This window comes from Gopherus evgoodei, chromosome 1 (assembly GCF_007399415.2).
Source record: "Gopherus evgoodei ecotype Sinaloan lineage chromosome 1, rGopEvg1_v1.p, whole genome shotgun sequence".
Lineage (NCBI taxonomy): Eukaryota > Metazoa > Chordata > Testudines > Testudinidae > Gopherus > Gopherus evgoodei.
Window position 1 is genome coordinate 17,465,920 of NC_044322.1, and position 27,397 is coordinate 17,493,316.

At 42.6% G+C, this 27,397-nt stretch overlaps 1 protein-coding gene across 9 annotated transcripts in view; it reads right to left on the bottom strand.

Moving 5' to 3' along the window:
• Nucleotides 1–8,452, bottom strand: part of SYTL2 (synaptotagmin like 2) — a 64,833-nt gene extending 56,381 nt beyond the window's left edge. For all 9 annotated transcript variants that reach the window (XM_030558706.1, XM_030558699.1, XM_030558690.1 and 6 more), the window contains exon 1: nucleotides 7,981–8,452. In XM_030558706.1, the coding sequence (XP_030414566.1) occupies nucleotides 7,981–8,081 (101 nt within the window). In that variant the 5' untranslated portion in view covers nucleotides 8,082–8,452. The remainder of the gene's footprint in view (nucleotides 1–7,980) is intronic.
• Nucleotides 8,453–27,397: the final 18,945 nt, after the last annotated feature.

Below are 27,397 nucleotides of genomic sequence, written 5' to 3' on the forward strand. Positions count from 1 at the left end.
CGAGGAGTCTTCTCGGTGCCGGAGCGATCCGGTGCCGGTGCCGAAACCACGGTCTGCGAAGTCGACGGGTCAAGTGCCGCCTCCATTAGGAGAGTTCGGAGCCTCTGATCCCTCTCCTTTTTTGTCCTCGGCTTAAAAGCCTTACAGATGCGGCACTTGTCAGATCTGTGCGATTCCCCGAGGCACTTCAGGCACGCTTCGTGGGGATCGCTGGTAGGCATGGGCTTCTTGCAGGCCGCACACTGCTTGAAGCCTGGCGAAACAGGCATGAGCCTGGCGCCCGGTGCCGGGAAGGGCTAAGCCCCCGGCAAGAAACTACTTAACAGCTATTTACTAAACTATCTACTTAACAATACTAATTAACAACTATATAGAACTAGAGATAAGCGATAAACAAGCGATAGAAACTAGGAGAGCTAGGGACGTGGAGGACAGCTATGCCGCGCTCCACAGTTCCAACGACCGACACGGCGGTAAGAAGGAACTGAGGAGCGGGCGGGCCGGCAGGGATATATATTGGGCGCCATGGCGGCGCCACTCCAGGGGGCGACCTGCCGGCCCACTGGAGTTGCTAGGGTAAAAAGTTTCCGACGAACGTGCACGCGCGGCGCGCACACCTAACTGGAATGGATGTGAGCAATCACTCGAAGAAGAACAAACCGGCCCGGACTGCCAGGGGCTTTCCCTGAACAAACGGCAGCCCAACTTTGAGAAGCATTGCTCTATGGTACTACCATTTTAGATGCAGTTGTGATAAAAAATAAATAGCTGAAATAGGTAGATCTTCCTTTTACAATTTCACCTTTAAAGTAGTACTGAGTCTCAGTGAATCTAATGGTAATAATTATTAAATAATTGCATTGACTTATTTTGGTCAGGAGAATCCATCTTCAACATATAGGATTCTGAAGACTATCCACCTTCAAGATTACCATCATTTTCTATAGTTTCAGAGTTATCTGCCAACGATAGTGTTTCAGTCACATTACATATGTCACATAGCCACCTGTAGCAAAAAGGGGGAAAAAAAAATCTCCATCATCCAGAAACAACCGTAGATACGTTTGTGATAAGAACTGGCAAATTACAAAAACAGGTAATTGATGAAAAAATTGCCCCATTTGTTTATGCAACAAACTCTCCTTTCTGTATGATTAAGAACCCACACTTCATTAACATGGTTCAGTCATTAAGACCAGGATACAGTCCACGAACAGAGCAGATGTCACAGGCAAATTGCTGGATAAACTGTATGAAAGAGAAATTGAGCAGTGTGCAAAAGGTATATAGGGTAAAATTGTTAACCTGAGTCTTGATGGGTGGAGCAATGTCCCCAACGATCCTGTAGTATGTGCTTGTGTGATAACAGAAGAAGGGAATGTCTTCCTTACAGAAACAATTGATATACCAGGAAATACACACAGCAAAATATTTACAAGTATTATCAGTAAAAGCTATAACAAACTGTGAAAAAAAATTCACATGTCTAGTATGCATCTTGGTCACAGACAGTGCTGCAAATGTATCCAAGATGAGAAGAAATTATTTAGAAGAAAGAGTGAAGAGAGTCCCAAGCTAATAATATACGGTTGCAGCTGCTCTGAAAAAAGTGGGAGGAAGAAAGTTAACTCTCCCACAAGATGTGCAATGGAACTCAGTAGTGGACCGTTCTGAGCACGATATCAAGACGTGGCCTAATCTGATGACAGTTTGTGAGCAAAACTGTTAAAAAAATAGATGGCACTGTCACAGCCAAAGTTCTCAATATTGGGCTTAAAAGAAATGTTCAATGCATGCTCAGTACCCTGACACCTATTTCTGCAGCCTTGAACAAAATTCAGGGAAATAGTTGTTTTATTGCTGACACTGTTGAAATTTGGAAGGAATTGAGTGAGATCTTAAAAAGAGAAATATGCAATGACAGTTAAATTACAAGTATTAAAAAAAACGAATGAGACAAGCACCATCTCTAGCTCATTTTCTTGCAAATATTCTCAATACTCGGTACCAGGGTCAAACCTTAACTCCTGAAGAAGAGGAATTGGCTACGACATGGACATCCAGCAATCATCCCTCCATAATGCCAACTATAATAAACTTCAGAGCTAAAGTTGAACCATTCAAGAAACATATGTTTGCTGATGTTTTAAAAAAAAGTCACACCATGAACTGATGGAAGTCACTTAAGCACTTGGATTCAGAGACTGTTGAAGTAATAATCTCACTTTTAACAGCAGTAGCTTCTTCTGCCAGGGTAAAAAGAATATTTTCTTCCTTTGGACTAATTCATTCCAAATTGAGAAATCGTTTGGAACCTGAAAAAGCAGGAAAGCTTGTTTTTCTTTTACGGATTATGAACAAACAGGAAAATGAAGGTGAAGATGACTGATACGGTCTCGCATGATATTCTTATAGATAAGCTAGGAAAGTACAATTTAGATGGGGCTACTATAAGGTGGGTGCATAACTGGCTGGATAACCGTACTCAGAGAGTAGTTGTTAATGGCTCCCAATCCTGCTGGAAAGGTATAACAAGTGGGGTTCCGCAGGGGTCTGTTTTGGGACCGGTTCTGTTCAATATCTTCATCAACGATTTAGATGTTGGCATAGAAAGTACGCTTATTAAGTTTGCGGACGATACCAAACTGGGAGGGATTGCAACTGCTTTGGAGGACAGGGTCAAAATTCAAAATGATCTGGACAAATTGGAGAAATGGTCTGAGGTAAACAGGATGAAGTTCAATAAAGATAAATGCAAAGTGCTCCACTTAGGAAGGAACAATCAGTTTCACACATACAGAATGGGAAGAGACTGTCTAGGAAGGAGTATGGCAGAAAGAGATCTAGGGGTCATAGTGGACCACAAGCTTAATATGAGTGAACAGTGTGATACTGTTGCAAAAAAAGCAAACATGATTCTGGGATGCATTAACAGGTGTGTTGTGAACAAGACACGAGAAGTCATTCTTCCGCTTTACTCTGCGCTGGTCAGGCCTCAGCTGGAGTATTGTGTCCAGTTCTGGGCATCACATTTCAAGAAAGATGTGGAGAAATTGGAGAGGGTCCAGAGAAGAGCAACAAGAATGATTAAAGGTCTTGAGAACATGACCTATGAAGGAAGGCTGAAGGAATTGGGTTTGTTTAGTTTGGAAAAGAGAAGACTGAGAGGGGACATGATAGCAGTTTTCAGGTATCTAAAAGGGTGTCATCAGGAGGAGGGAGAAAACTTGTTCACCTTGGCCTCCAATGGTAGAACAAGAAGCAATGGGCTTAAACTGCAGCAAGAGAGATTTAGGTTGGACATTAGGAAAAAGTTCCTAACTGTCAGGGTAGTTAAACACTGGAATAGATTGCCTAGGGAAGTTGTGGAATCTCCATCTCTGGAGATATTTAAGAGTAGGTTAGATAAATGTATATTAGGGATGGTCTAGACAATATTTGGTCCTGCCATGAGGGCAGGGGACTGGACTCGATGACCTCTCGAGGTCCCTTCCAGTCCTGGAGTCTATGAGTCAGCTGCAGAAGCCAATATTTTACGTGTCTCATGTTGACTTGGCTGACATAGTCTATTTAATTTTTATTTTTTTTAATATTTAACTATTTTAGTTAACAATTTTAACAGAAACAAACCTGATTTTAAAAAACTTTAAATGTTAAACTACATTCAAAAATTAATATGCTTGTTTTGTTAAAATATTATGCTTGCTGTTGAAGAAAAAAAATCCAGAATACATAACGCTGTTGTTTTAGTTAACTAAAACAATTTAAAATGTCTGTCTGGTGATGTTCTCCTCCTAACACAGCATGGCAAGAAAATCCTCCAAATATTGATTAACCTGTTGAATTGGAGATTTTTATGAATCATTGGGAGGTGAACTATCTGCTTCAATTACCTCTGGTAAACGAAATAATCAAACAATCATTCATTTTCTGATATAGCTGTAAAACTAATCTGAAAAGTTTTTAAAATAAATCACTTAAAAAATGTATAGTGTTTACTTTCTAAAAATGAAACCTACATCTATCTCTGAGTTGTGAAGAACATGCATTAAGCTTATAACAACCAACAAGAATGCACTTTTATGCAGAAATCCATGATTAAATCAAATCTTCCTGACTAGTGATTTAATTTACATCGACTTGATTTAAAACAAATCCACCCTGCTAGTCAGCACTCCACATACACTCTTCCCACCAACCCTGAAATTTCAGTACAAAGAATCTGACCTGTTGGAGCAATGAAATGAAAAGTCAGTCACTGGAAGACTGGGATAAAAGACCCGTTCCTACAAGGTTCTGAGCATGATTAACTTACACTGAAAGTTATGGGAGAGTTGAGATTGTGAGATACTTGAAAGAATCAGGCCCACAGTTGGGGTTGTGTTTTCTTTTTTGTAAATCCTTATGTTATAAGAGTCCTTAGGGTTGCATCACACCAAGGTAAATATTAAGGGACTTGGCCCTGGCACACTGTGCAATGGGTAGTGGTTGCAGACCGAGCTGCTGTCACATCAGAATTTCCATATCATTAGCCTCCCTCTCCATTTACAGAAGGACTAAACAAATGAGAGCAGAAGCCATGACAACATTGCCTGCGATTCCAAAGGCTTCTGCTGGGGAGGATGGGCACATAGCCACTCAGGGTATCCGAACGTGAAAGCAGTCACATTTTGCTGCTCCAGACACCATGGTGACAGCGGTCAGTCACTCTACCACAGGTGACCTCATCAAATCACAGTCTAGAACTTAGGACATCAGCGTATTTTTGTACATTACGATCTACTGAAACATCCCTACGCTGTATTTACGCTGAACCACAAAATAGTAAGGAGCAGTTAGGGATCACGCTGCAGCCAAACCAGGGCTCTGTCCTTAACCCACCTTACTGTCAGCCAGGGCAGCTCACACTGTGTGGCAACTACCCTGGCCCTGTGAAGATCCCTTTCCCTATCCCTATCCCAGAACAGGGAACAGCAGAGACCGATTTCAAATTTTACTCCAAATTGTGTTTCTTATGGGGGGAGGGTTAATTTTGTTAGCTTCCTCTTTCCCCTCCCTCCAGTAATAAATAGTATATTTAGAGAAGTAGTGTCGAGCCTTTCGACAGTTCTCTGCTAGGACCTCTTACTGAGCTCACAACTCCATGCTCCTGCCCCACTCCCAACCATGGTGGCAGGAATGTGCCTGTGCCCCAGCCCCAAATGGGGCAATGGAGGAAAGAGGGGGGACACCTTGCACACACAGACAAGGTGGGAGGGTGAAAACTTTCTCCCACATGGAGTCTAAGGTTTGGAAGGTGGAAAGACCTTCACCTTCCCTTTTGGTTCTGAAGGGGAGACAATGCCCTCTTCCCTCCCCACGCATATCTTGCTTCAGAAAGGGGAGCGGGGGGAAAGCACACACTCCATTCCCAACTCTTTAGTGTGTTTCCAGCCAGCAGAGGAATAGCTGCAGGAGGGGCTCTAGTGTCTGCAGTGCCACTGTGCTGGCTGGGGGGTAGGGGGGTGTCACTCTTTAATCTTACCCAAAGGTGCAGGAGTATAGGCAAGTAGTTCATGTGCACTGAACCATGGGAGGTGGGAAGGAATGTTGGGGTAAGCATGGGCCAGCCTGCTTGTCACCACCTTAATATTTTCTCTGGGCATCTTCACAGCTCCGGGCCAGCAACAGTGGGTGCTGCTAGCAGAGATCAACTGTGCAAGCAGGATCCAGTGTAATTTTACAGCTATTTCCTTTGAAAGGGAGTTAACAGCTCTGAGAAGTGTTTGTGACATTATCAATCAATGAGCATGCAGAGAACACACAATATGCAGATCGTGGATAGATTAGATTGCTATCGTAGTTCTTTCAACACTAAGGGCTTGGCTACACTCGAACTCCAAAGCGCTGCCGTGGAGTGCTCCCCTGGCAGCGCTTTGAAGTGCGAGTGTGGTCGCGGCGCCAGCACTGGGAGAGAGCTCTTCCAGCGCTGCAGATACTTCACCTCCCCGTGGGGATTAGCTTGCAGCACTGGGAGCCGCGCTCCCAGCGCTGGGGCACTGTTTACACTGGTGCTTTGCAGCGCTGTAACTTGCTGCACTCAGGGGTGTGTTTTTTCACACCCCGAGCAAAAAAGTTGCAGCGCTGTAAAGCGCCAGTGTAGCCAAGGCGTAAGATTTTCTCTCTAGCAGCACAAAGATCATGTGAAGTATAAGAAATTATTAGTATAATACTGCCATTATATACCCACAATCACCCCTCAGCACCTTGTCAAGGTGTAATGTTTACATGACATTCTTCATCTCAACTCTTCATGGCTGTGTAAATGTCACAGATTTAGATGTTCCTGAAGTCAGACTTAGTTGAAGACCAAGACCAGGCAGCTATTTACAAAAAGAGGAATTTAAATTGGTCATGGTTCATGATCGGGGCAGACAACTCGAGGCATATGCTTCCAGTTTCCTCAGCCTGGCTTCCGAGAAACTGTTTTCTAATGAGGATATAAACCATATCTGCAATGAAACAGGCCAACTGATACTATTGGGTACATTATCATATAGCCACGCTCATGAAAGCGCACCATCTTGAACAGGGCAAAAGCAAATGCATCAAAACTTATACGATACGTTCAGACCACTAGAAACAGCAGTGTGTTGTATTTGGTGTTCCAGTGATTGCTGCTTTTCCCAGATGCTTCTTTCATGGCTGGGCGCCTGGGCAAAACCCATCCTGAACACATTCAACCCTGTGTGATTTGGTTTTCATTCCAAATTCACCCCTTTCCCCCCCACCCCCAGAGACATGCATCATGCAAAACGACCCCAGGATTTGATTAGTGCTGATGTATCTACAGCACAGACAAACATGTCCATCCTAACTCACTACATGCAAAAGCAACATCCATTTCTGAGGCAATAGGCAAAATTACGTAGTTAATACTGTTTAAGTTTCCCCTTCAGGTACTTCTAAGAACTGGACCTTTAAGAACACCTTGTTAGGATAGGGATTTGTCCTGCTTTGAGCAGGGGGTTGGATTAGATGACCTCCTGAAGTCCCTTTCAACCCTGATATTCTATGATGTTAGGAATGTGTTCTGTAATGGCTTTCAAATTCAGCCTTTCTACAAAGGTTTCTCATCCCAGATCCTTATTTATTTCCTATCTCTACACTGTTTTTGCTACATACAGACACAGCGGTACAACCCAAAGCTCAGCCGAGTAACTGATGACTGATGCAGCAGACCAGCAGTTATGGCATCACTATTCTCCCGAAGACAGGGAACCAGCTTACACATCAAAGCAGCAGGCTGCCATCTCACTCCCTATTTGAGATGCACACGCTCAGAATGCTTCGCATGAAAGACCTCGGTAGAAGAGCACCATCCCCTGCTGTCATTACAGAGTGTTTAAATAAAATGTGGGTATCTGAGGAACATCAACTAAAGGAAAAAGCTGGAATCCTGGAGATACCAGCTGCATTTAAAAACAATTAAACAGTGAAATTCAAATCCCACCTCAGAAAAGAGTTACAAATGCATGTTTATAAAACATTCCAATTTTTCAGATTTTTGATTCCCTGTCCCATTTTTCTGGGAACCATTATCATAGCACCTGAACTGACTTGGATAGTCAATATAGTCAGTACACAAGCAACTCTTCTATCGCAAAGGAAGCTAAGGGCTGATCTACACTGTGGATTTCAGTCACAGATGTACTTACCTATCCGGGTAGCAGTCCAAAGCCACTATAAAGCTTCTGTTTGCACTAGCACAGCTTACTCCTGCTAGAAACCAGGATAAACTGTGTCCATGAAAGTTGTGGCCGAAAGCAACACTGCCTGTCTACACTAGGGGCTTGTGCTGGTGCAACTACAGCCACAGGATCCCCCCCAATGTAGAAAAGGAAAGAAACAACCTTCCGCTTATCCCTCCTTGCAAGCAGGTAGCTGCCTCCTGCACTAGCCAAAGATTCTATGTGGGCTGGGATCGTTTTAGTCTCTTACCTGACCCTCTCTTCTTCCTTGCTCTTGAGTTCTGCATCCCGTTGGAGCACCTTCATTATTGCCTCTTGTTCTTCCTCCGTTAGGAAGCTTAGGTCAATCATCTTGTTAACAGATTTAAAAGAAGCCTTCAGAATCCTAGAAGTCCTGGTAGGGGCTGGCCAGGAGTCAATGTGAAAGGTGCAAAAAAGGAGACAGAAATCCCAGATCTGTGGGATTCAAAAAATACTCCAACCGTTGGGACTGGGCTACAGTCAGTGGGATAAAAGGCCCTTAACTTTGTTCTCTTGTAGGAGAAATGGCACGTGCTTCTCCGGGCAAGAGGCTCTCACAACAGAGTGCTGCATTCCTGATTATTCAGATCACATACATGTTGCAGAGGTGCCAGTCTCTCAGCTCTGCTTCATAACACAACAGTTCATTGACCAGGCAAATACTGTTAATCCAACGTGGAGCAGCTGTAGTCAGACATCACCTACAAAAGAGACAAGGAAGAATAAGCTCTAGCATTAAGAAGAAGGGGAGCAGAATTTTTTTAAGTAGCTCATCTCAAGCAGGGCCGGCTTTAGGAAGTGTAGGGCCCAATTTGAACAGTTTCGACGAGGCCCCGGAAGGGATGACTTTAAAAACAAACAAACAAACAAACAAACAAAAACAAACACGTGGGGCTTGTACTCACCAGGCAGTGCTCTGAGTCTTTGGCGGCAGGTCCTTCACTCACTACAGGTCTTCGGTGGCACTGAAGGACCCACCGCCAAAGTGCCGCCAAAGACCCGGAGCGAGTGAAGCACTCGCCGTCCAAGTGCCACCGAAGACCCAGGACGCCGCCGGGTGAGTAAAAATTAAAAAGGTGCCTCTAGCCAGGGAAGGGATTCTCACGGGGCACGGGGCCCTCTTAGGCACGGAGCCCGATTCAGAGGAATTGGTGGAATAGGCCTAAAGCCGGCCCTGATCTCAAAATCTGCAGTATGGGGGGGAAAAAAACACAAATGAAGCAGTTACTTCAAGTCAAACCTGTTTTGCAAGTGTAAATCACACACCTTCTGGGTGTGGAGTTCTGTCCCATCTAGTGGCACCAAGACCACTTAGAGAGAGAGAAAATGATTCTACTCTACAGCTTTAGCTAACAAGCAGTTGGTTTTTAGCTCATGTGGTAGAGACTCATGCATTAAGCTCCAAAAGTCCCCAGTTTGATCCTGCCCGCCGACGACCGGGGTCTGTTGGCGTTACACAAGCTTATAACAAAATGGTAATTAAAACATATTTTTGGCCAATGCCATAATTTACATATTGGAAGATAGAGAATAAGTTCCTCATGGATGTTAAATGTTAAAATCAGAGGAAGAGGACAACTAAAACTAAGATGATATAAGGAAACAAAATCACAACCATAAAACTATTGCTGACTTCTGTGCCTGGTGCTGCGAAGTATGGACTGGGAGACAGAAATAGTGTCTAGTTTCAGACTTCCTATGTGACCTTGGGCAAGTCTGTTAGCTTCTCTGTGCCTCAGTTTCACCTATGTAAAATGAGTATATGTACCAGGAGATTTGAGCACTCACGCACTGATATTTGTAAAGACCCTCAGAAAAAAGGTGCAGGCAAGTTGGGTAGATAGAATGAACAGTATTGCCATCTCCAGGCATTCAAAAATTGTGAGTCAGGCACCCAAAAATCAAGAGGTGTGTACATACATATGTACACACACACACCTTTATTTACTTTCTGGTCTTTGAACATCAGATACACTTGGGTCATGTTTTCAATTCCTTCTCTGCAGTTCTGAGGTCTTTTTAAAAAAAAAACAAAGAACAAAAAAAAAAAGAACCCACAATACTTCTGTTTTTAAATGGAGGCTGAGATTCATGACTCCAGGAAAGTCTGAGGCTTTAAAAAAGACATCCAATAACACAATACTCACAATGAAATTTTGAGAGTTGGCAACACCAAGCTTATTATTTTTATGATTTCTACTGTGACAGCCTCAAGGAGCCCCAGTGATTGACCAGCACCCTGTTGTGGTAAACACTGTGGTAAACCATCAGTTTCTATAGGATTTTATTTTAAATTTTTAAAAAAGTTAATAGACTATACAATTATAAAGTCAGCTTCCCAGATTTGATTGAGACAGCAATAGCTTTGAAAGTAATGTTAACTTCCCAGCTTCTTTCCAAGGGTGGTCAAAATCCTGCCACTTAATATGTATACAACTCCCAATGACTTTAGTGAAAGTTTTGCCCAAACAATACGGTCAGGTCCCACGTTAGCCAAACCTAAATTCCTTACACAGGGCTGGTGCAACCCATTAGGCGACCTAGATGGTCACCTAGGGCGCTAGCATTTGGGGGGAGTGGCATTTTGGGTCTTCGGCGGCAACCGCAGCGGCTAGATCTTCGACCGTCCTGGTCGTCGTCATCATCATTTAGGTAGAGGGACCTGGGGCAGGGGGCGCAGAGAGGGCTGCCTGTGGCAAGTAAGGGGGGGTGCGGCACGCAGGGGAACTGCTCCCCGCTCCAGCTCACCTCTGCTCCGCCTCCTCCTCTGAACACAGCGCCCCGCTCTGCTTCTCTCCCTCCCAGGCTTGTGGCGCTAAACAGCTGATTGGCGCAGCAAGCCTGGGAGGCGGGAGAAGTGGAGTGACAACGGCGTGCTCGGGGAGGAGGCGGAGCAGAGGTGAGCTGAGGCGGGGAGCTGCTGCATGGCTCCCTGGGCCGAGGGGAGCTGCCACAGGGGGCGGGGAGCTGCCCCGGGGGGGCGCCTTGGGGGTGGGGAGCTGCCATGGGGAGGGGCACCTTAGGGCAGAGGGTTGCCACAGGGCTCGGGCGGGGGTAGGGGGAGACACAAGGTGGAAGTTTCGCCTAGGGCACGAAATATCCTTGCACCTGCCCTGTCCTTACAGTAAAAGCCTTCTACTGCATGTGTGAGCCACTGCTCTCCACCGGAGGGTCTCAGAACTGCTTATCTACCCATCATGGGTCATGTACTGCTAGTGACTATATTCTCCCTATGCTCAAGTGGTAGCAGCCTATGTTTCCAGAGCAGGGGCATCAGAGTTCTATTCCTTCCGCCATGATGCAGTGCTGAATAACATGGTGCATAGCTCTCCGCAGATCTTTTACAATATAGTTCCACAGTAAGGATTTTTATTATTAATACTTTATAATCACATAATAAAATATGACCAAGTTGAGGCACTGCCTGCCCTCCTCCATTACTAGACAGAGCATATGGAATTTAAAAAAAAAATAAGAAAAATATAAAACACTGGAGCTATCACACACATCTTATTATGTGGAATCAGTGGTGCACGGTTCTGCAAGAGCACACCATTTTAATCCCAGTTAACTTGCATCCATAAAGCACAGTCTGAAGTCTTGAATGCTGATTTGTTTCTATTCTCTTCAACAATGGCTCCGGCCCCTATGGCAGAGACAGTCAGAACAGAGGGCAAAATGAAGAATGGCTAGCTTGTAGGGCAATTCCTGACTCTTGAGGCTAAAACTAGCTGGACACTAACTCAGGAAGGAATGAAAAGTAAGAGCAAAAGAGAAGGCAGTGGCAGAGAGCCTACTCCCTAGCTATGACTGGTCATACTAGTGTGAAATGTGGTTACAGACGGGAAAATAAACAACTGGAATCCCAATGAAAACCTCAGATTACCTAGACAAGTCTCAAACTCTTGGCAGATAGGAAGTGAATTGGCCTCCTCCCTTGGGATATCTACCTTTATTAGAGGACTGTCGGAACTACATTCTGAGTTTTTTGCCTGTCTTGTCTCACCTCATCATTTGCCTTACACTTAGACACAAACATCTGGCAGACAGAATCTCCAAATCTGTGATGGTCTAATTAACCAGTCATGCGACTGATCACCAAGTTTGTTCACTTTGACAACCTAATCTAGAAACGGCTGAAACAGGGGATTAAAGCAAGATAATCATGTTGGCATTACACAACAAGAAAACTTTAGTTCAACAGATAACAGTTCTTACTCTTATAGGCAAAAGACACCTGCAGCCAAGTTAATGCCTGCTCGTGTTTCAGAAAGTGACATTGTAGGATACCATATTTATCCTCTTTAATGAGTTTTGTATCAAGTTTGCTCTGTTTACAACTTTTCCGAGCAGCCAGCACTGCCAAACAACCTAAAATCTGAAAAATCAGTCTTTTAATGCCACCAGGAATAAAGTTCAGAAATTACAATTTGGCCATCTACTCTGTTGGCAATGCACTAAGGTAAAAGAGTCCAATTCAATCATCCAGTACAGTAAATGATTTTTCAGCCTGCCTCTCCACTCCCCCAACTCCAAACACACACCACTGAAGACTCCATCTAAATTCTTTGAATTCCAGAGGAAGCAGGTGCCTTTTTTTTTCATTTTTCCACCATAATTCCACTTTAAACTCAGTGGACAATCTAGAGGATCTTTTGGCAGCCAACTATGGCCTTTCTGGTTAAGAAGCACTGACCTAAATAGTTCAAAAAACAATTATCTGGGTCTCCCTTCCCTAAGGTGGATTCTGGGTCACCAACAGATCTTGACACATACATATTTATAGTCCAATTCAAATGATTCTTTCCTGCTTTCACTTGGAAGAACAAATCATTGAGTTTAGAAACAAGCATGGACGTGATCCACTTTGACGGTCACAGATGAAGCGTGTCTGTCATAATGTACCAAGCTCCAGCCAGCATCTGTAGTGTTAACATCCAAGGCCCTTGACCTAATTGCAGATGTACATCTGCCAACACAAAGAGTAAATTATGTTCTGGTCAAAAATCCCAGATAGCTCTGAACAGGAATTATCAGGTAATTTTCTACTTGCCTTAGGACAACCAAGTATTTAGAAGGCTGTTGTAGAAAGATACGTTACCACAAAAGGCCATTCTAGGAGAAATATAAGAGGAGACACAGGAAGAAGTTTTGCGTTAAATCTTAATTTGATATAAAGGATTTAAATGTAATAAGATGGGCAGAGAGCACTTTACTAAGCAGGCTGGACTTTATCCATCTTCCCTGAAGTTGTAGTTAGTAAAGTTGTAGAAACCAGAACCTCACCTCTTCCTATTAAAATAACAATTCTGGGAGGCCTGAATCTCCACACAGCCCTGCTTAACAGCTAGACAGAGTGCAAATCTGACGCTGGACAGCGGCTACAAGCAGATGCTCACCACTCTGCAGTTACAGTCTCAGAGATTTATCATTCCACTTTCCTTCCAGAGATTTCCTCTCCTACAGGTGACTGCTACCAAGTAATAAGGAGTTCCTGCTTAAAAAAAAAAAACAAAAAAACCACAGCCCCCATCAACAAGGACAAAAGGCCACAGCTCATGGAAAGATACTACACTCTCATCCCTCAAAGAATGGGGAAATGTACTTTAGGAATGTGGCTCCAGGACTGCATATTAGATGCACTGAAACAGTTGCAGAATAATTGTGTATGCCTTTTGCTGCTCGCATTAGACAGACTAGCTGATCCTCCTCCAAATATCTTAGAAGAAAACTGTTTAAAAGAATGCTGCTCTGCTGAAACATGAACCTCATCCTGTGTTCAGTTTTACCTCATGTTTTGTTCACTTAGAAGCTGTTCCTACTCCCACTCAAGTCAATGGCAAAAGCCTGCCTGGGCTTAAATGGTGCAGGATCTTTAAGTGTACCCTTGGTGACTTAACACTTGGGTTAGCAATGAGAAGTGTAATGCTTCACATAAGAAATGGTCACGGGAAACCATTCAAGAAGTTGGATATCCGAGATCACTGAATAAGTAGTTGTAAGTAACCCAAATCGTAAGTAATTTCTCTAAACACCTAAATGGTATAAACACTGCATGACATTTGCCATGATAGCAAGTCAGTAGCTCACTGGAGACGCTGATTACTCGCAACGACTAGAGCATAATACACATGTAGTTTCCGTGAGTCAGCAAAGAACACCTGGCTGCATACATAGAAAAGATTCTGAGCCCATCCAGTGCAACTTGGAACAAGACTGCAATTTGTTGCAGAAAACATCTCCAAACAACATTTAATACAGGAGTAAGAAGTGAAACCTTTGGCTTAGATCTATATCAAGTACCATAATTTAAAGCCAGATTTCCAAAGCCAGCAATATTTTGACACATCTGTATTTCAAATCATGTAAAAAGAAAATAGAATTCACAAAAGACTAATTTGTCTACAATTAGTCTACAATGTAGACTAATTGGCTACAAATATTAGTCCACCATGTTATGAATTCTGAAAAGGGGTAAGCTTTTCAAAAAAACAATCAGCAGCTATTTGACAGAGCTGGAATGATTTAAGAGTGCTAGACAAATTTTTTAATTTTAAATTCCCTGCCACCTATGTTTATTATGATTCAATGATTTCTCTTGAAAGGATTAACTCAAAAAAAAACACACCACATTTAAAAGTCTTGTGCAAATGATAGGAACAACTGATCCACGATGCAAAACTTGATACATCCTTGAAAAGTGCGAACACATCAGTGCAGGTACAGCTGTTGCATGCCGTATTTTTTTCTCTCCATTCCATCTGGGTAGTTCATTGACACCAAAAATATTACCGGTCACTGAAAGAGTAACACAGTTACATCGAGTTCTTAGACTACTAACTGAGTGAAATATAGTTATGTCTGAGAAATGGTACAGTTAACTAAGTAGGTGGCAGGTTCAAGAGATTTCAAATGTAACTAAAACAGTTTCCCTGTAACCTTATGACAGTTCTTAAAAAGATAAAGACGTACCACTTTTCACACCTGTTTGCCGTGCAGAATAGAGGCAAACTCAAACACTCCATATCAGGTTAAATGCTAGTAATGGCAGTTGACACAGGTGCTGTATTACCTCCTGAGCATCTCTTCAGAAACCAGAAAGTTTGCTGTTACTAAGTTCAGTTTCTCAGTGTATTGCCAACTCAAAATTATGAGTCTCTATATTTGGTGTTTTTTCTTACAGCTCCAGCTTCTGGAGGGTTGTGAATATGTGACAATCTCAGCTTCTGTTTAAAAAAAAAAAAAAAGGTTTCCAGCTCACATGGTTGCAGAGAAACCCTTAAGATGTACACCAGGCACAATTTAAAATGCTCAGGAACCAGAAATTAAATAAAGAGACCCCAGCATTTATTTTTAAAAGTTTGGCTTAAAAATCCACAAATCGCAATGGGGGGTGGGGGAGGGGGTAATTTATGATGTTTGACTGCTTTTGGGTTAACAGTACTCTGTTGCCCAAAACTTAACTATGCCTTTTAATTCTTCATCGATGGCTTTAACTGGTTCCGAACATCATAATCAAGTTAGCCCAGTCAGTGGATCCTTGTAAACAAGTTACATCCAGACCCACTTCTTTTTTCAGCTCAGCGTTTGAATGAAAGACTTGAATTCTACTACCCACAGTTCCAGACCCAAAGAGATGCAGTACCCCACACACCATAGTTTTAGAAGTCCATATGCCATGTGTGTGCGCGCATGTGTGTTGGGGGCAAGAGGGGGAAGGAGAAAGAGGGGAGAATAGCATTGAAGCAGTTACTATTGACAGATGCTAAGCTTGCCTGTAAGACCTGAAATTGAGGCGCAAAGCCCTACCGTATGTTGTCTTGCCCCCAAGTCAGCCAACCCTCCCCTTGGATGCAGGAACCTAGAAGTGTCCCTAAGTGCGTTACATTGCAATATCATTTTTCAAATATTCCTCATGTGGTTGATCCAAGCTGCTAGCATTTCATTTGGGGAAAGCTGCCCTCCAGCTTATGCCTTCTAATTACACAAGCAAATTGGAAGCCAATCCTATGCTTCCTGGCTGCCAGGCTTTTGGCAAGGATGCTGCTTCACAGAGCAGCCAACTCCTTCTGCTGGTTTGAACAATCGCAGGCCCTGCGGATAAGCAGCACTTGTATTTCTGCCCTGCTCAGCTAACAGGGTTGCCTCAGGTTCTCTTATGAAAATAGGGGTTGTATTTATGCACTCTCAAGTAAAACATTTTCCTTTATGAACTACATTGCTCCTTAAATTCCATGAAATACCAGTGCCAGTAACCAGGATGAGCTGGAAGCCAAGTTTATTGCATTTAAGGGAACAGGGAGCTAGGGGCAGAGTGAAACAGAGTGTGCAATAACAATTTGCACCTATGTAGCAAACTCTGTTGTCCTATGTAAGAGTTAATCAAGTTTATCCTGACTACACCCACAAAAGGAAAATAGAATTATCCCAGTTTTATAGACTAAGGAAGCCAAGGAAAAAAGTTAGATATTAATAAGTACTTCACAACATTGTGTACGCATCAGCCGCCCATGTTATGCAGGAGGTCAGATTAGATTATCTGTTGTGGCATAAGAGCAAAGGCAACCACTCCCTTACCCCAAACACTCTGAATCTATAACTATAGGTATATAAAAATAGAACCCAGCTTTTTTTCTGCCTAGTTTTCTTTCCCAGAGAAACTTTTGTGCTACAGCCCCAGATAATCCAACCACAGTGACCAAATCTTACAGAAAAAGAGACACACATTGGAACCACTCCAGCTGTTTCTATACCTCTCATGCATGAGCAGTTGCTGTCAGAATGTTTGCATGATGATAAAATCCAAATGGAGTGCTAATACAGCCTGAATACTAATAGTGCCTTCGGTTATCTTGCTGTATGTTGTGCACCAACATGTATGTTTAATCTAGGGGATCTGAAGAATTTCCCCACTTCCTACATCTAGAGATCTTTTCTGCATAACTCAATATTGATTTTGGGGCTAAACTGAAATAAGCCTTGTCAACACATGTACACTGAAATATTTCATTCAGTTTTTGAATGTCCTAATCAAAAAAACTTTCCCACACACACAACAGTGACATTTCTTTTCAGTTATGCCCAGCAGAGGTCAGTTCACAATGGCCGTAATGGAGAAAAGCCTTAAGTACCCTGCTCAGTTATAACAAGACGAGTACTGACGTTTTAGACAAAGCTTAGTAATATAGTGATATAGCAATCTTCAACCTGTCAGAACAGAAAGCAAACGGTAGAGCTGGGTGAATAATGGATGTTGTGGTTCTACTGAAGTTTTTTAAAAATTATATTACACACTCACACACACCCCACCCCCACCTCGATATAAAGCGACCCAATATAACAAGAATTTGGATATAATGTGGTAAAGCAGCACTCCGGACGGGCGGGGGAAGGGGATGGCTACGCGCTCCAGTGGATCAAAGCAAGTTCGATATAACACGGTTTCACCTATAACGCGGTAAGATTTTTTGGCTCCCAAGGAAAGCGTTATATCAGGGTAGACAAAAAATTAAATCAATGTTTTGGTTCTGACAGTTGAATTTTTAAAAATAAAAGTAAATTATGAAATGAAGTGTGATTTCAAACTGAAAAATACAAAACGTTTTCTTTTTTTTAAAAAATATGGAAATTAAACTTTTTGGGGAGAAAGCAAAGTGGATCTGAAGGAAACAACTGACGTCTACAAATCCGCATTCTTTACCAAAATGAATTTTGGTCAAAACAATGTCACCCCTGCTCTAGTTTTTGGCCTTATGGAGTGGGATTTTCAAGAACACCCAGTCAGTGGCAGTTAGGCCAGTGGCTGTCACTTGAGAAATTCCACTCTTCTTCAATATCACATACTTTGCTGGTGCACACAGAGCTGTCTGCCTTTTAGGTTACAATTGTGCTGTAAGATCAAAGTGTCATCACGTTGAGAGTTGACAGACAAACCTATGCTGCTTTGTGTGTTAAAAAAAAAAGTGCTCTAAACTGGAGGGCAAGAGGTAACTACTAATATCATCAAAATGAGAAGATATCAACTGAAAACTAGAAGAGGACAAGAGCAAGGTGTTTTGGTTTAAGTCCTCTGCTGAAGTTATGGCAACCTGCTATTTCTCTTCTAAAGTTTGGATTTATTTGGCAGAAGTGCCTAAGAACAGAGCCAGCGCTAGGTATAAGCAGACTTAACAATTGCTTAGGGCCCCCATTAGCTCAAAGGGCCCCCCTCTTCACTTTTTATTATGTGTTTTATGTGAGGGAGGCTCCCCAAAAATTCCTGCTTTGGGACCCCAATGGACTAGCACACCTCTGCCTAAGAATGTCACTTTCCAGACCTATTTAAGAGTATATCATCATTAAGCTACTGATTTTAGAGAAGTGATTTATGAACCTGTCCATTTCAGAAATTAAAAAAATAAAAAGAACAAACAGAAGAAAGGATATTATAATTACACATTTCCCTATAACCATTATTTGGCAAATGGACTGTAACTTCTTAGACATGCACAGATAATTATTAACATAGTAATGAAAGCTTACATCAAAGCTAGCATCTCAATGATGAGTACAACAATTCCAATTAGAGATCTATCATGCAATTGGTGATGAGAAGCAATATGTTAAGTCATAGAACATGAGACAGTAGAATCCTGCTAATTTGTAATAATTAGCATTACCAAAGACAATTAAAAAACCCAGCAATATTGCATCACAAGGGAGATTTCTTTTTATTTTATATAATACCTTATAGATCATAAGCCTTCATCCCATGGACACTTACATTTGAGAAATGTTATGTAGAAGTAATCCCATTTATTTCAATAAAACTATTTGTATGTGTAATATTTAGTACATGTGTAACCACTGGAAGAATTAGGGGGCGGATCCTCAACTAGTGAAAACTGTCAAATTCATTGCAGTCAGTGAAGCAACCACTCCTTGATGCTCAAGTCATCAGGCATCTGAGAGTTTTGCCGTTAACTTCGGAAGGGTGAAGATTTAACCTCTAGTAATTCAAGACCCTACTACAGTTCTCTGGTGCCAAGTGTAGCAAGACTGAGGTATATATGTGAATTGTCGGGTTTCTGATTAGCTAAGTGACAGCAAGCAAGTTTCCACTGTAAATATTTAAATTCAATCTTTATCCACTCTGTTCATATTCTCTCCTCCCACCCCATCCCCCTGTAGTTCAGCTGTGTGTAATTATGAACCCTGGTCCCATGCAAAAGTACTTTAAAGATACTTTCTTGTTTGGAGTAATCAATGTTCACTTTATAAATCTAAATAAGTAAAAAGAAAACTAGTTAATTCTAGATTGAGGGGAGCTTCAAGGTGATTTAAAAGCCTGCAGTCTTAAAGTAGAACAGATCTTTTTAGTAACTGCATTACCTAAAACCGTTCCAATTAGAGACTGTGCCAGAACTATGTTCAGTTTCAAGGATCAGTTATGTTTCAAACTATAGGCAGCAATTGGGACTTTCCTTGGCAACTGTAGTAACACCTGTTCTACCGAGAAACTGTATCCAAGGAGGATCCATGTTTGTTTTTAGGGAAAGTCTGCTTCTTACTTCTCTGGATCGAATTCTTAACCCTTGACTTAAGCTATAATATCCCAACTGTGCAATGCAGGTTCTTCAAGATATTGTCATTGTAGGTATAGTGGGCGTAATAGCTGTAACTGCAGATATGGAGATACCTATACCTCTCCTTGAGGACACCAGATACAAGGTAAAATAGGAACAGCTGAACCGGTTGACGCAAAACAATCAGCATAAAACTTCAAGAGTCAAAGAATATTAGAGAGAAGTGGGGAAATCAGATAACTGGGTTTTTAAAAGAAATCATATTTTTGCCTGTGCAATTCTTGATTCCAGGCAAAAGCAGAATAAGATTGCTGTTGTTCTTAGATTTCTGGACTTTAGAAAAGTGAAGAACCAGTTATGTCACAAAAGCCTGTTCATGACATTTTCAGCCTACAGTCTTTGTTCTGAGAGGTTCAGATTATTTGCCAAGAATTCTTAGACTCTAGAAGGTTAGCATAACAGATATGGCAATTTCCTGTAATATCCTGAACAAACCTTATTGAATCATGTTTTAAGTATTTTAGAAGTTCATTGTACTGAAAATGAAAATGTTTGTGGATTATTGTGGATACACACTGCATGTAACTTCTTTAAAGGAGGAGAACTGACTAATGTAAACCCTGGGAAGTGGTATGACCTCCACATTATTTCAACTAGTCCTGTGAACTTTTAGAGTGAGGTGTATGGAAATGCAAAGCCTATGGTTATGCAAGAACTCGGCCTTCTGAAGCTTTGCCTTAAGGTGTGGGCCTGCTGATCAAATGAGGACAGATCAAAGACCCAGACCATATAAAGAAGTGACTCAGTTTCCTGGGTGTGCTTGTTCTAAGCCAAGATGGTTATCAACTTGTTATCAACCCACTGGTGTAGTTTGAAGGACTGTCACCTGCCAGAGCCCTTGTTGAGCTGGGGTGATCTCTGGTCAGCTTATTAACATGCTTGTAGGTTCTTAATGTTTTGTATTCTTGAGGTGAAAACATTACAGACGTGCTTGCTTAAGAAGTGCTGGGGGACAACTTAACTGTGGGCAATTATTCTGCTAACAGCTTCTGAGGAAGGAAGGCAAAGCAGGCCTGCTGAGGCAGTCTGTCTTGCTGGGGAATTCACAGTGTAGGCAGGGAATTGTGTCTCTCCCACTCCTGACAAGGGTATTTCCAGGCTGCACATGTCTCTGCCCACAAGAGAAACCTGAGAGTGAGTGCCCTTTCTAGATCACAGAGGCCAAACATAGGTGCAATTGCCCTGAACTGTGACATCTGGCAAGAAAACACAGGTAAACTTATAGATGCTTGATACTTATCTGTATCAGATCTGTTGAGATTTATCCATTACTACTGCAAAATAATCAATACCTCATGATGTTCTATAAAAAGTGTAAATTTGCAGTGCAATATAAAAAATGAGTAAAAATGATACAGAATTCTGTGCCATAAAATAGGAGATACAAGAGATGTGAGTTTATTAAAATAAAAACAACTGCGGATAGAAACAAACCAAGCAATGATCTCGAGAGTATCAAATTGCTCACCAGATACTACAGTAAAAGATACTGTAGGAAAAGAATCACCATTAAAGACACAGTTCTGGAGTGCTTCTTGGCTTACAGAATCACGTGTCTGCTAGGCAGGGGCGGCTCTACATTTTTTGCCGCCCCAAGAATGGTAGTCAGGCAGCCCTCGGCAGCGTTTCTGCGGGCGGTCCGCTGGTCACAAGGATTTGGCGGCGATTCTGCGGGTGATCTGCCAGTCCCGTGCCTTTGGCATACCTGCCACCAAATTGCCGCCGAAGCTGCGGGACCGGCAGACCTTCCACAGGCACACCGCCAAAGGCTGCCTAACTGCCACCCTCACAGCAACCGAGAGGCCGCCCCTCGCAGCTTGCCGCCCCAGGCACGCACTTGCTAAGCTCAACGCAGATATGTGAACTGTTAGATAGAAGATACTAGTCTGGGAAATGTATTTGCATAAAAACCACATGCTTCGTGGATAACGCACAGTATCCTAAAGAGCTGTTGCTTCACCCTAAAGTTCTTGGTCCTTTCCTAAGAAAGTTAGTTAGCATAGATTTTCTAATTTTCTATTTCTGTATAGGTCCTTGTACCACAATGTCTAAGTGCATTCCCATCGTGCATTAAGTGATTTTACTAACATTGTCACATGCAGGTTGTTCCATCTGATTCCTTTCCTTATGGGAGAGTTGTGTGTGCAATGTAGTGTTATGGTTTGATTTGGTTAGTGGGTTTGAGGTTTTTCGTACGCACTTGCTCTGTGTTAAAGAAGGCAGGTTGAAGAAATACACCTTGGAACAGAAAGCGGCAAGGGTTGTGATGGTCCTTGGTTTCGGAGGGAGTTCATTCCACAGTCATGGACCAGCCACTGAGGAAGCTCCATCTCCTGCACAGATAAATGTTTCCAAAAGAGTTGAGTCGTCAATCACAATCTTCATCCCGAACCATTAGGTGTTTTAGCTATCCTGGACCCAGGCCACTGAATACCTTGAAGATGGTGACCGAGACCTTGAACTTGACTCTATATTCTATGGGAAGCCAGTGAGACTGGAGGACCGGTCTGATGCACTCATGGTAGCCAGGGTAGGTGAGGAGACATGCTGTAGGGTTCTGTATTAGCTGGAGTTTCCTAAGGGCTGATGGCTTCATGCCAAACCCCCATTAAATTTCCCATAGCAACAGTGAGCACATAAGAGCCTGGAAATGGCCATAGAAAAGTTCTCAGAGCTAACAGATTGTTTAAGACCTGGCAAACAAGAATCCATCTGGGAAAGATTAAGGATTTGAGGGTCTGGCAGGAAATCTAACAACTTGATTTAAGTGTTGTTTCAGCTGCAGTTTCCTTGCATATCATATATATACACACACAGACATAATTTAATTAATTGTTAATTGGCCTGCAACAACAGCAAAAAGACTGCAACCTCCTGTTCACACACTACAAGCAGCATCTGAGTTATCAGGATAAGAGGCAGGAAATCCAGAGCTGAAGATAGCTCACAAGGATGTGCCTGTGAAGATAGGGTAGAGCGTCCTATGTTGTATCACCATGATCTGTGCTTCCCCTGACAGAGGGCCATACTCACTCCAAAAGCTGCACACAACAGGGTAGCAGAATCATACAGGTTCACACTTCCATTTTCAGTTTCCCATACTTCCTACCCCCCATTTATCCCAGCATTAAAGTTAAAGACAAACTTAACAAAACCCAATTTAAGACACCGTTGCCCTCACCCGCCCCCACCCCACTCCGTCTGCTTATTATTTTTTTAAAAAAACTTGTTGAGACACTTGTGAAAATTTCAAAGCGAGTTAATTTCCTGACAGATAACATCACATTATGACCATAATGACTCAGGAGGAGGGTGTGAACATGGGTGCATTCAGTCACATCATGGCAGATAAAATACATAGATAGGTCTTATTTGAATCAGGTTCACTGAATAGTGCAATAGCTACCCCAGGGGTAGGCAACCAATGGCACGTGTGCCAAAGGCAGCATGCGAGCTGATTTTCAGTGGCACTCACACTGCCCAGGTCCTGGCCACCGGTCGGGGGGCTCTGCATTTTAATTTAATTTTAAATGAAGCTTCTTAAACATTTTTAAAACCTTATTTACTTTATGTACAATAACAGTTTAGTTATACATTATAGACTTAGAGAAAGAGACCTTCTAAAAACGTTAAAATGTATTACTGGCACGCGAAACCTTAAATTAGAGTGAATAAATGAAGACTCAGCACACCACTTCTGAAAGGTTGCCGACCCCTGAGCTACCCTATGCCATGGTGTCACCTCATCACTGTTACCCTGCTGTTGGTTGTTAAACCTACTTATTGCATCTTTAAATTAGACAGCAAGCACTTGCAGGCAGGGACTGTGTCTAATTATATATTTGTACAGCACCTAACAAAACAGAGGTCCCAGTCATGATCAGGACTGTTGAGCAGGACTGCAACATATTAAAGAAAGATAATACAGCCTGTGGGCTGCTGGCCTCTCTCCCCCGCCCATAAAGGACTCGCTGCTATGTCTGTAATTTTTCAGGCCCTCTTCCTTCAGGGCACTGTTTTATTAATTCAAACAAAACCTCACAAAGTAACAAAGATCACAACCCAAAGTATGCTGCCAAGACCCAGAGGCCTTTCGCTTTTCTCCCTCCTCTGTGCTCCGGGGCTAATCACAGGAGCCAACCTCCATCCTGCAGCCCTCTTTCAACGGAGCTATCTCATCCCTTCATAGGGAACATTTGACCCCTTCCCAGTTGGGTCTGATAATGGAACTGGCCTGACCCTTAAACCCACCATAATTCTGCCCAAGGAGAGGCCTGGATGGTACAGCAGGCAATGCTGTTGCCAAGTCATATGAAAGGGTTGCTATTGCACAACCAGTGGAAGGCCATGTGAAAAATGTAGGTGGAAATACAAAAAACCCAGGAAAGTGAAACTGACAGAATGTCAGCCTCATTTCTCTCTCTCTTCCCCCTCCCATTACATTTTCTTGGAAGGCCTTGTGACTATTATTCTTTTCCCTCCAATAGCCTTCCAGTACAGCCAGCCTGTTCTTCCCACCCTGGACACATAGCAGCAAACTGATCTGTTCCCCCTCTAGGCACTTCAGATGAGTGGGGCTGCCTGCTAACCCCATTCCTTTCCTTTTTCTCACCCCACACTTCCCATCTTCAGCAGCAGGACCATGAAATGTTCTTTCAGTCCTGCTGTTGGACATACAGATAGCCCTTACCCAGTTCTATGGCCTGAGATTCCCTAGACCGGGTCAGCGAGTAGACCCTGCCACACTTTGAAAAACAAACCCCAATGAGCCCGATCAAGCAGGATTCACACAACCATGATCACTGACTCCACCATACTTACGGTCCCAATCAGAGAAAACTCATGCATTTACCTTCGGTTTCCTCTATGAGTTTTGGAGTCTGCAGGAATGAGAATATATCAGTCTGAGAAAGGCCTTCCCAACATTATAGGAACACAAATAGACCAGCCTCTAATTTTTTCTGCCCTTTTATAATTTCAAACAGGCAACTAACCCTATATTTTTTGTGCTTTTGATCTTAAAAAAAATTGCTTCCAGACTCTGGCAGCTACTGCCAGAGTTTAGCCTGAGCAAATTACAGTCAAATTAGGTGGCTTCTGAAATATATCACTCTACAAACTGGGAATGCTGACAGAAGTGCCTCTCCCCCAACCCCTTAACTAATATGTGGGCTCATTTCTACTTGCACTGTGGGGTTAGTCTGGTAGTTACATGAGTCAAGAACAGCAGCATGTAAAACAAAGAAAGCAGCTAGTTACCAATAAATTTTCATCAGAGGCTACTGGGAAGTGAGACATTTCCTGGTTTTTTGTTTTCAATTTTAAACTCTTTTTAATGTAGTGAGGATTATTCAGCTAAAGTTTACCTAGCTCCTGGGAGCCAGAGTAGAAAAACTAGCACATACACAGCATCTAATACAGTGGAACCTTCTAATAAAAGGGTGTTTTTGTGCAGATTTCTTACTCTCAGATAATATAGACCTCGTATTAAAGATCCCAGAAACATGTTTATATTAGGGCACCCACCAATGCTAACACCAGTTCTATGGAACCAGTGGCTGTTTCTTGCTAAGTTTCCTAGTGCAAATGCAAGCTTGGAGGACAGTTCTGAAGACCTCTCCAGTATGTGGTAATTGCCGCACTCCAAGAGCATTATCAGTGTGGAATCCACTAGAGTGAAATGAAGATTCGCTACAAACACTTGTCCACACAAGGGAAAATTTTGCAGACTTCCCATCATTGCTAATGTAATCCCCTAGTCTACATACGTTGTGTCCCTCCACCTCTACGCCTCCACAGAGGATGTGCCTATTACAGCCCAAAGCTAGAGAGCCTGGCTCTGCAGAAACTCACATTTTCAGCTCTGGAGGTCCCTGGTTCAACCCAGGTTCAAGATGGCTGCCGTCATACTACCTTCACTTCAGCACCACTGGTGGTGAATGAGATTCCCACTGTCTGTACCGGCTATCTAACAAAACCACAGCCAAGGGAATGGACTTTGCAGAATGAGTGGTGAAAGACAACCCTGGTGAGCTTGAGTCTAGTCCAGCACGGTGAAGAGACACATGAGGTGCTGAGTAAGTGGGAGGCCTACGGGCTGCCAGCAAAATACCGCCACTGGTGTTAGCAACATGAGAAGACCTAGTGTAATTGGGTTGCTGGCACATGTCTTTAGACCTGTTGTAAGCAGAGTTAACTGACAGAACTTAAAACACTGGTGGCAACATTTGCTTTATGTACATGTGGGCTCACAACACAGCTGGCACTCATGGAGCTGAGCCAATGTTAGCAACACCAGGAAATTGTTGCCAAGATTTCTCTAGCATTTATAAGACTTATTAGTGATGCTGTAAAAATGCAGCCTGCAGCCCTCTCAAGGTAGCATATCTTACATAAGGAGATGCACCAATAAAAGCCTAATGCTTTGAGTCTCCATTGTCCTGCACCTGATGGTGACATTTATATCCATGCAAGTTGAGTGCAAAACACTATCAAATCAGAATGGTAGCATTTTATACCCAGTTTGCAGTGACTGCATGAAGGGTCTGATTCTCCACTGCCTTGCATCTTCAGTCTCAATATTCAACACACACCATTTAGCAGAGGGACAGATTTTAGCAGAGGGATTTTGCTTGTGGCATAGTACTAAGCTGAGATCATGCATCATGTTGCCAAAGGCCAGTGTGTCATTACCATACATTTTATTGGGTAGGAGGCACAGTGTGGCTAGCCAGATCATCCCTTACCATCCGATTTTAGCTGTTTTGCAAGCATAGCCACTGCTTTTGTTATTAACACTATACATCAGTTACAGCAGAGCACTACTCCAATAGCCCAGGGACTGAATCAAAAGTCCTGTCTGTTCTTTCCTACGTGATGGCTTTGAACAAAGGAGACTCCTCTTTTAAATGCTTATTGAAACAAAATATACATACACATTTATAGAGTAAAATTCAGGGCACCATTTAGGCTTCGGGCAAGATCTGCAAAGTCTGGGCTTCCCTTTTATGGTGTGTATAGCGTAAAAGTGAATCTAGCCTACAATGCTAGTGCTTCAAGCACACACCTGTATCAACAGCAGGGCTCTGTTTAGCTGTTGAGACTGGGTGCCAAAAGCACAAACAGGGCGTTAGTCTTCAACATTCCACCAGTGATATGGACAACAGTGGGATAGGGATGGGAAATAGTACTTCAGTCTAGATCGTGAGTCAAATTAGCACTTCAAAATGCACACAGTTTGCAAACCAATACTGAGAGATGTAGGCCTCATCCAGACTTGAACAGAAATTTACACTGGGTTTTCCCACAAAATAATCAGAAATTAAAAAAGTTAAACAGTACTATGTCAGCCATAATCTCTTTGATGGAGAAATCAGTATTGAGGCATATGGCACATTTACCTTCATAATATGATATTTCACTAGCTAATGGATTCACCCTGGCCTGGTGCAAAAATTGAAAACAAGCTGCAGCACCAGTCCCCCTTAATTGTGATTTCAGATACTGAGAATAACAAAGTCAGTCAACCGGCAAAACGTCACTCTCAGTAGCAGATTGTTGGAGTTTCGCATGATATTGCGCAGCTCAGCAACCCAGGTGTTGGTCTAAATTATCCTCTCCATGTTTCAAATAATTGAGTTCTCTCTGAAACAGGTGCAGATAAGCCATTTACATTTAACAGAATGGGATGGGTGGAAATGGGAGAGAGAGTTGTAGGCACTTTTAAAATCTGTTTTCCTGATACTGCAGGACTAAAACATTTATCTAACCTAGTAGCTCTCAAAATTTCCTGATCTAGCAAAACATCTAAAATTCAGACTACTTGACAGGCCACCTTCAGAATTACAGTGAGGGTCGTTATAATGGATTCTTATTCTGATAAATCAGGCTGCACACCACTGATCGTGTCCCACAAGCAAATGTGAGTACATGGTTTGAGAAACTCCCAAATTAATCTGAATACACTAATATAAAGCCTATACCACCTTCCAAATACGTCAATAGCTGATCCTCCAAAGGCTT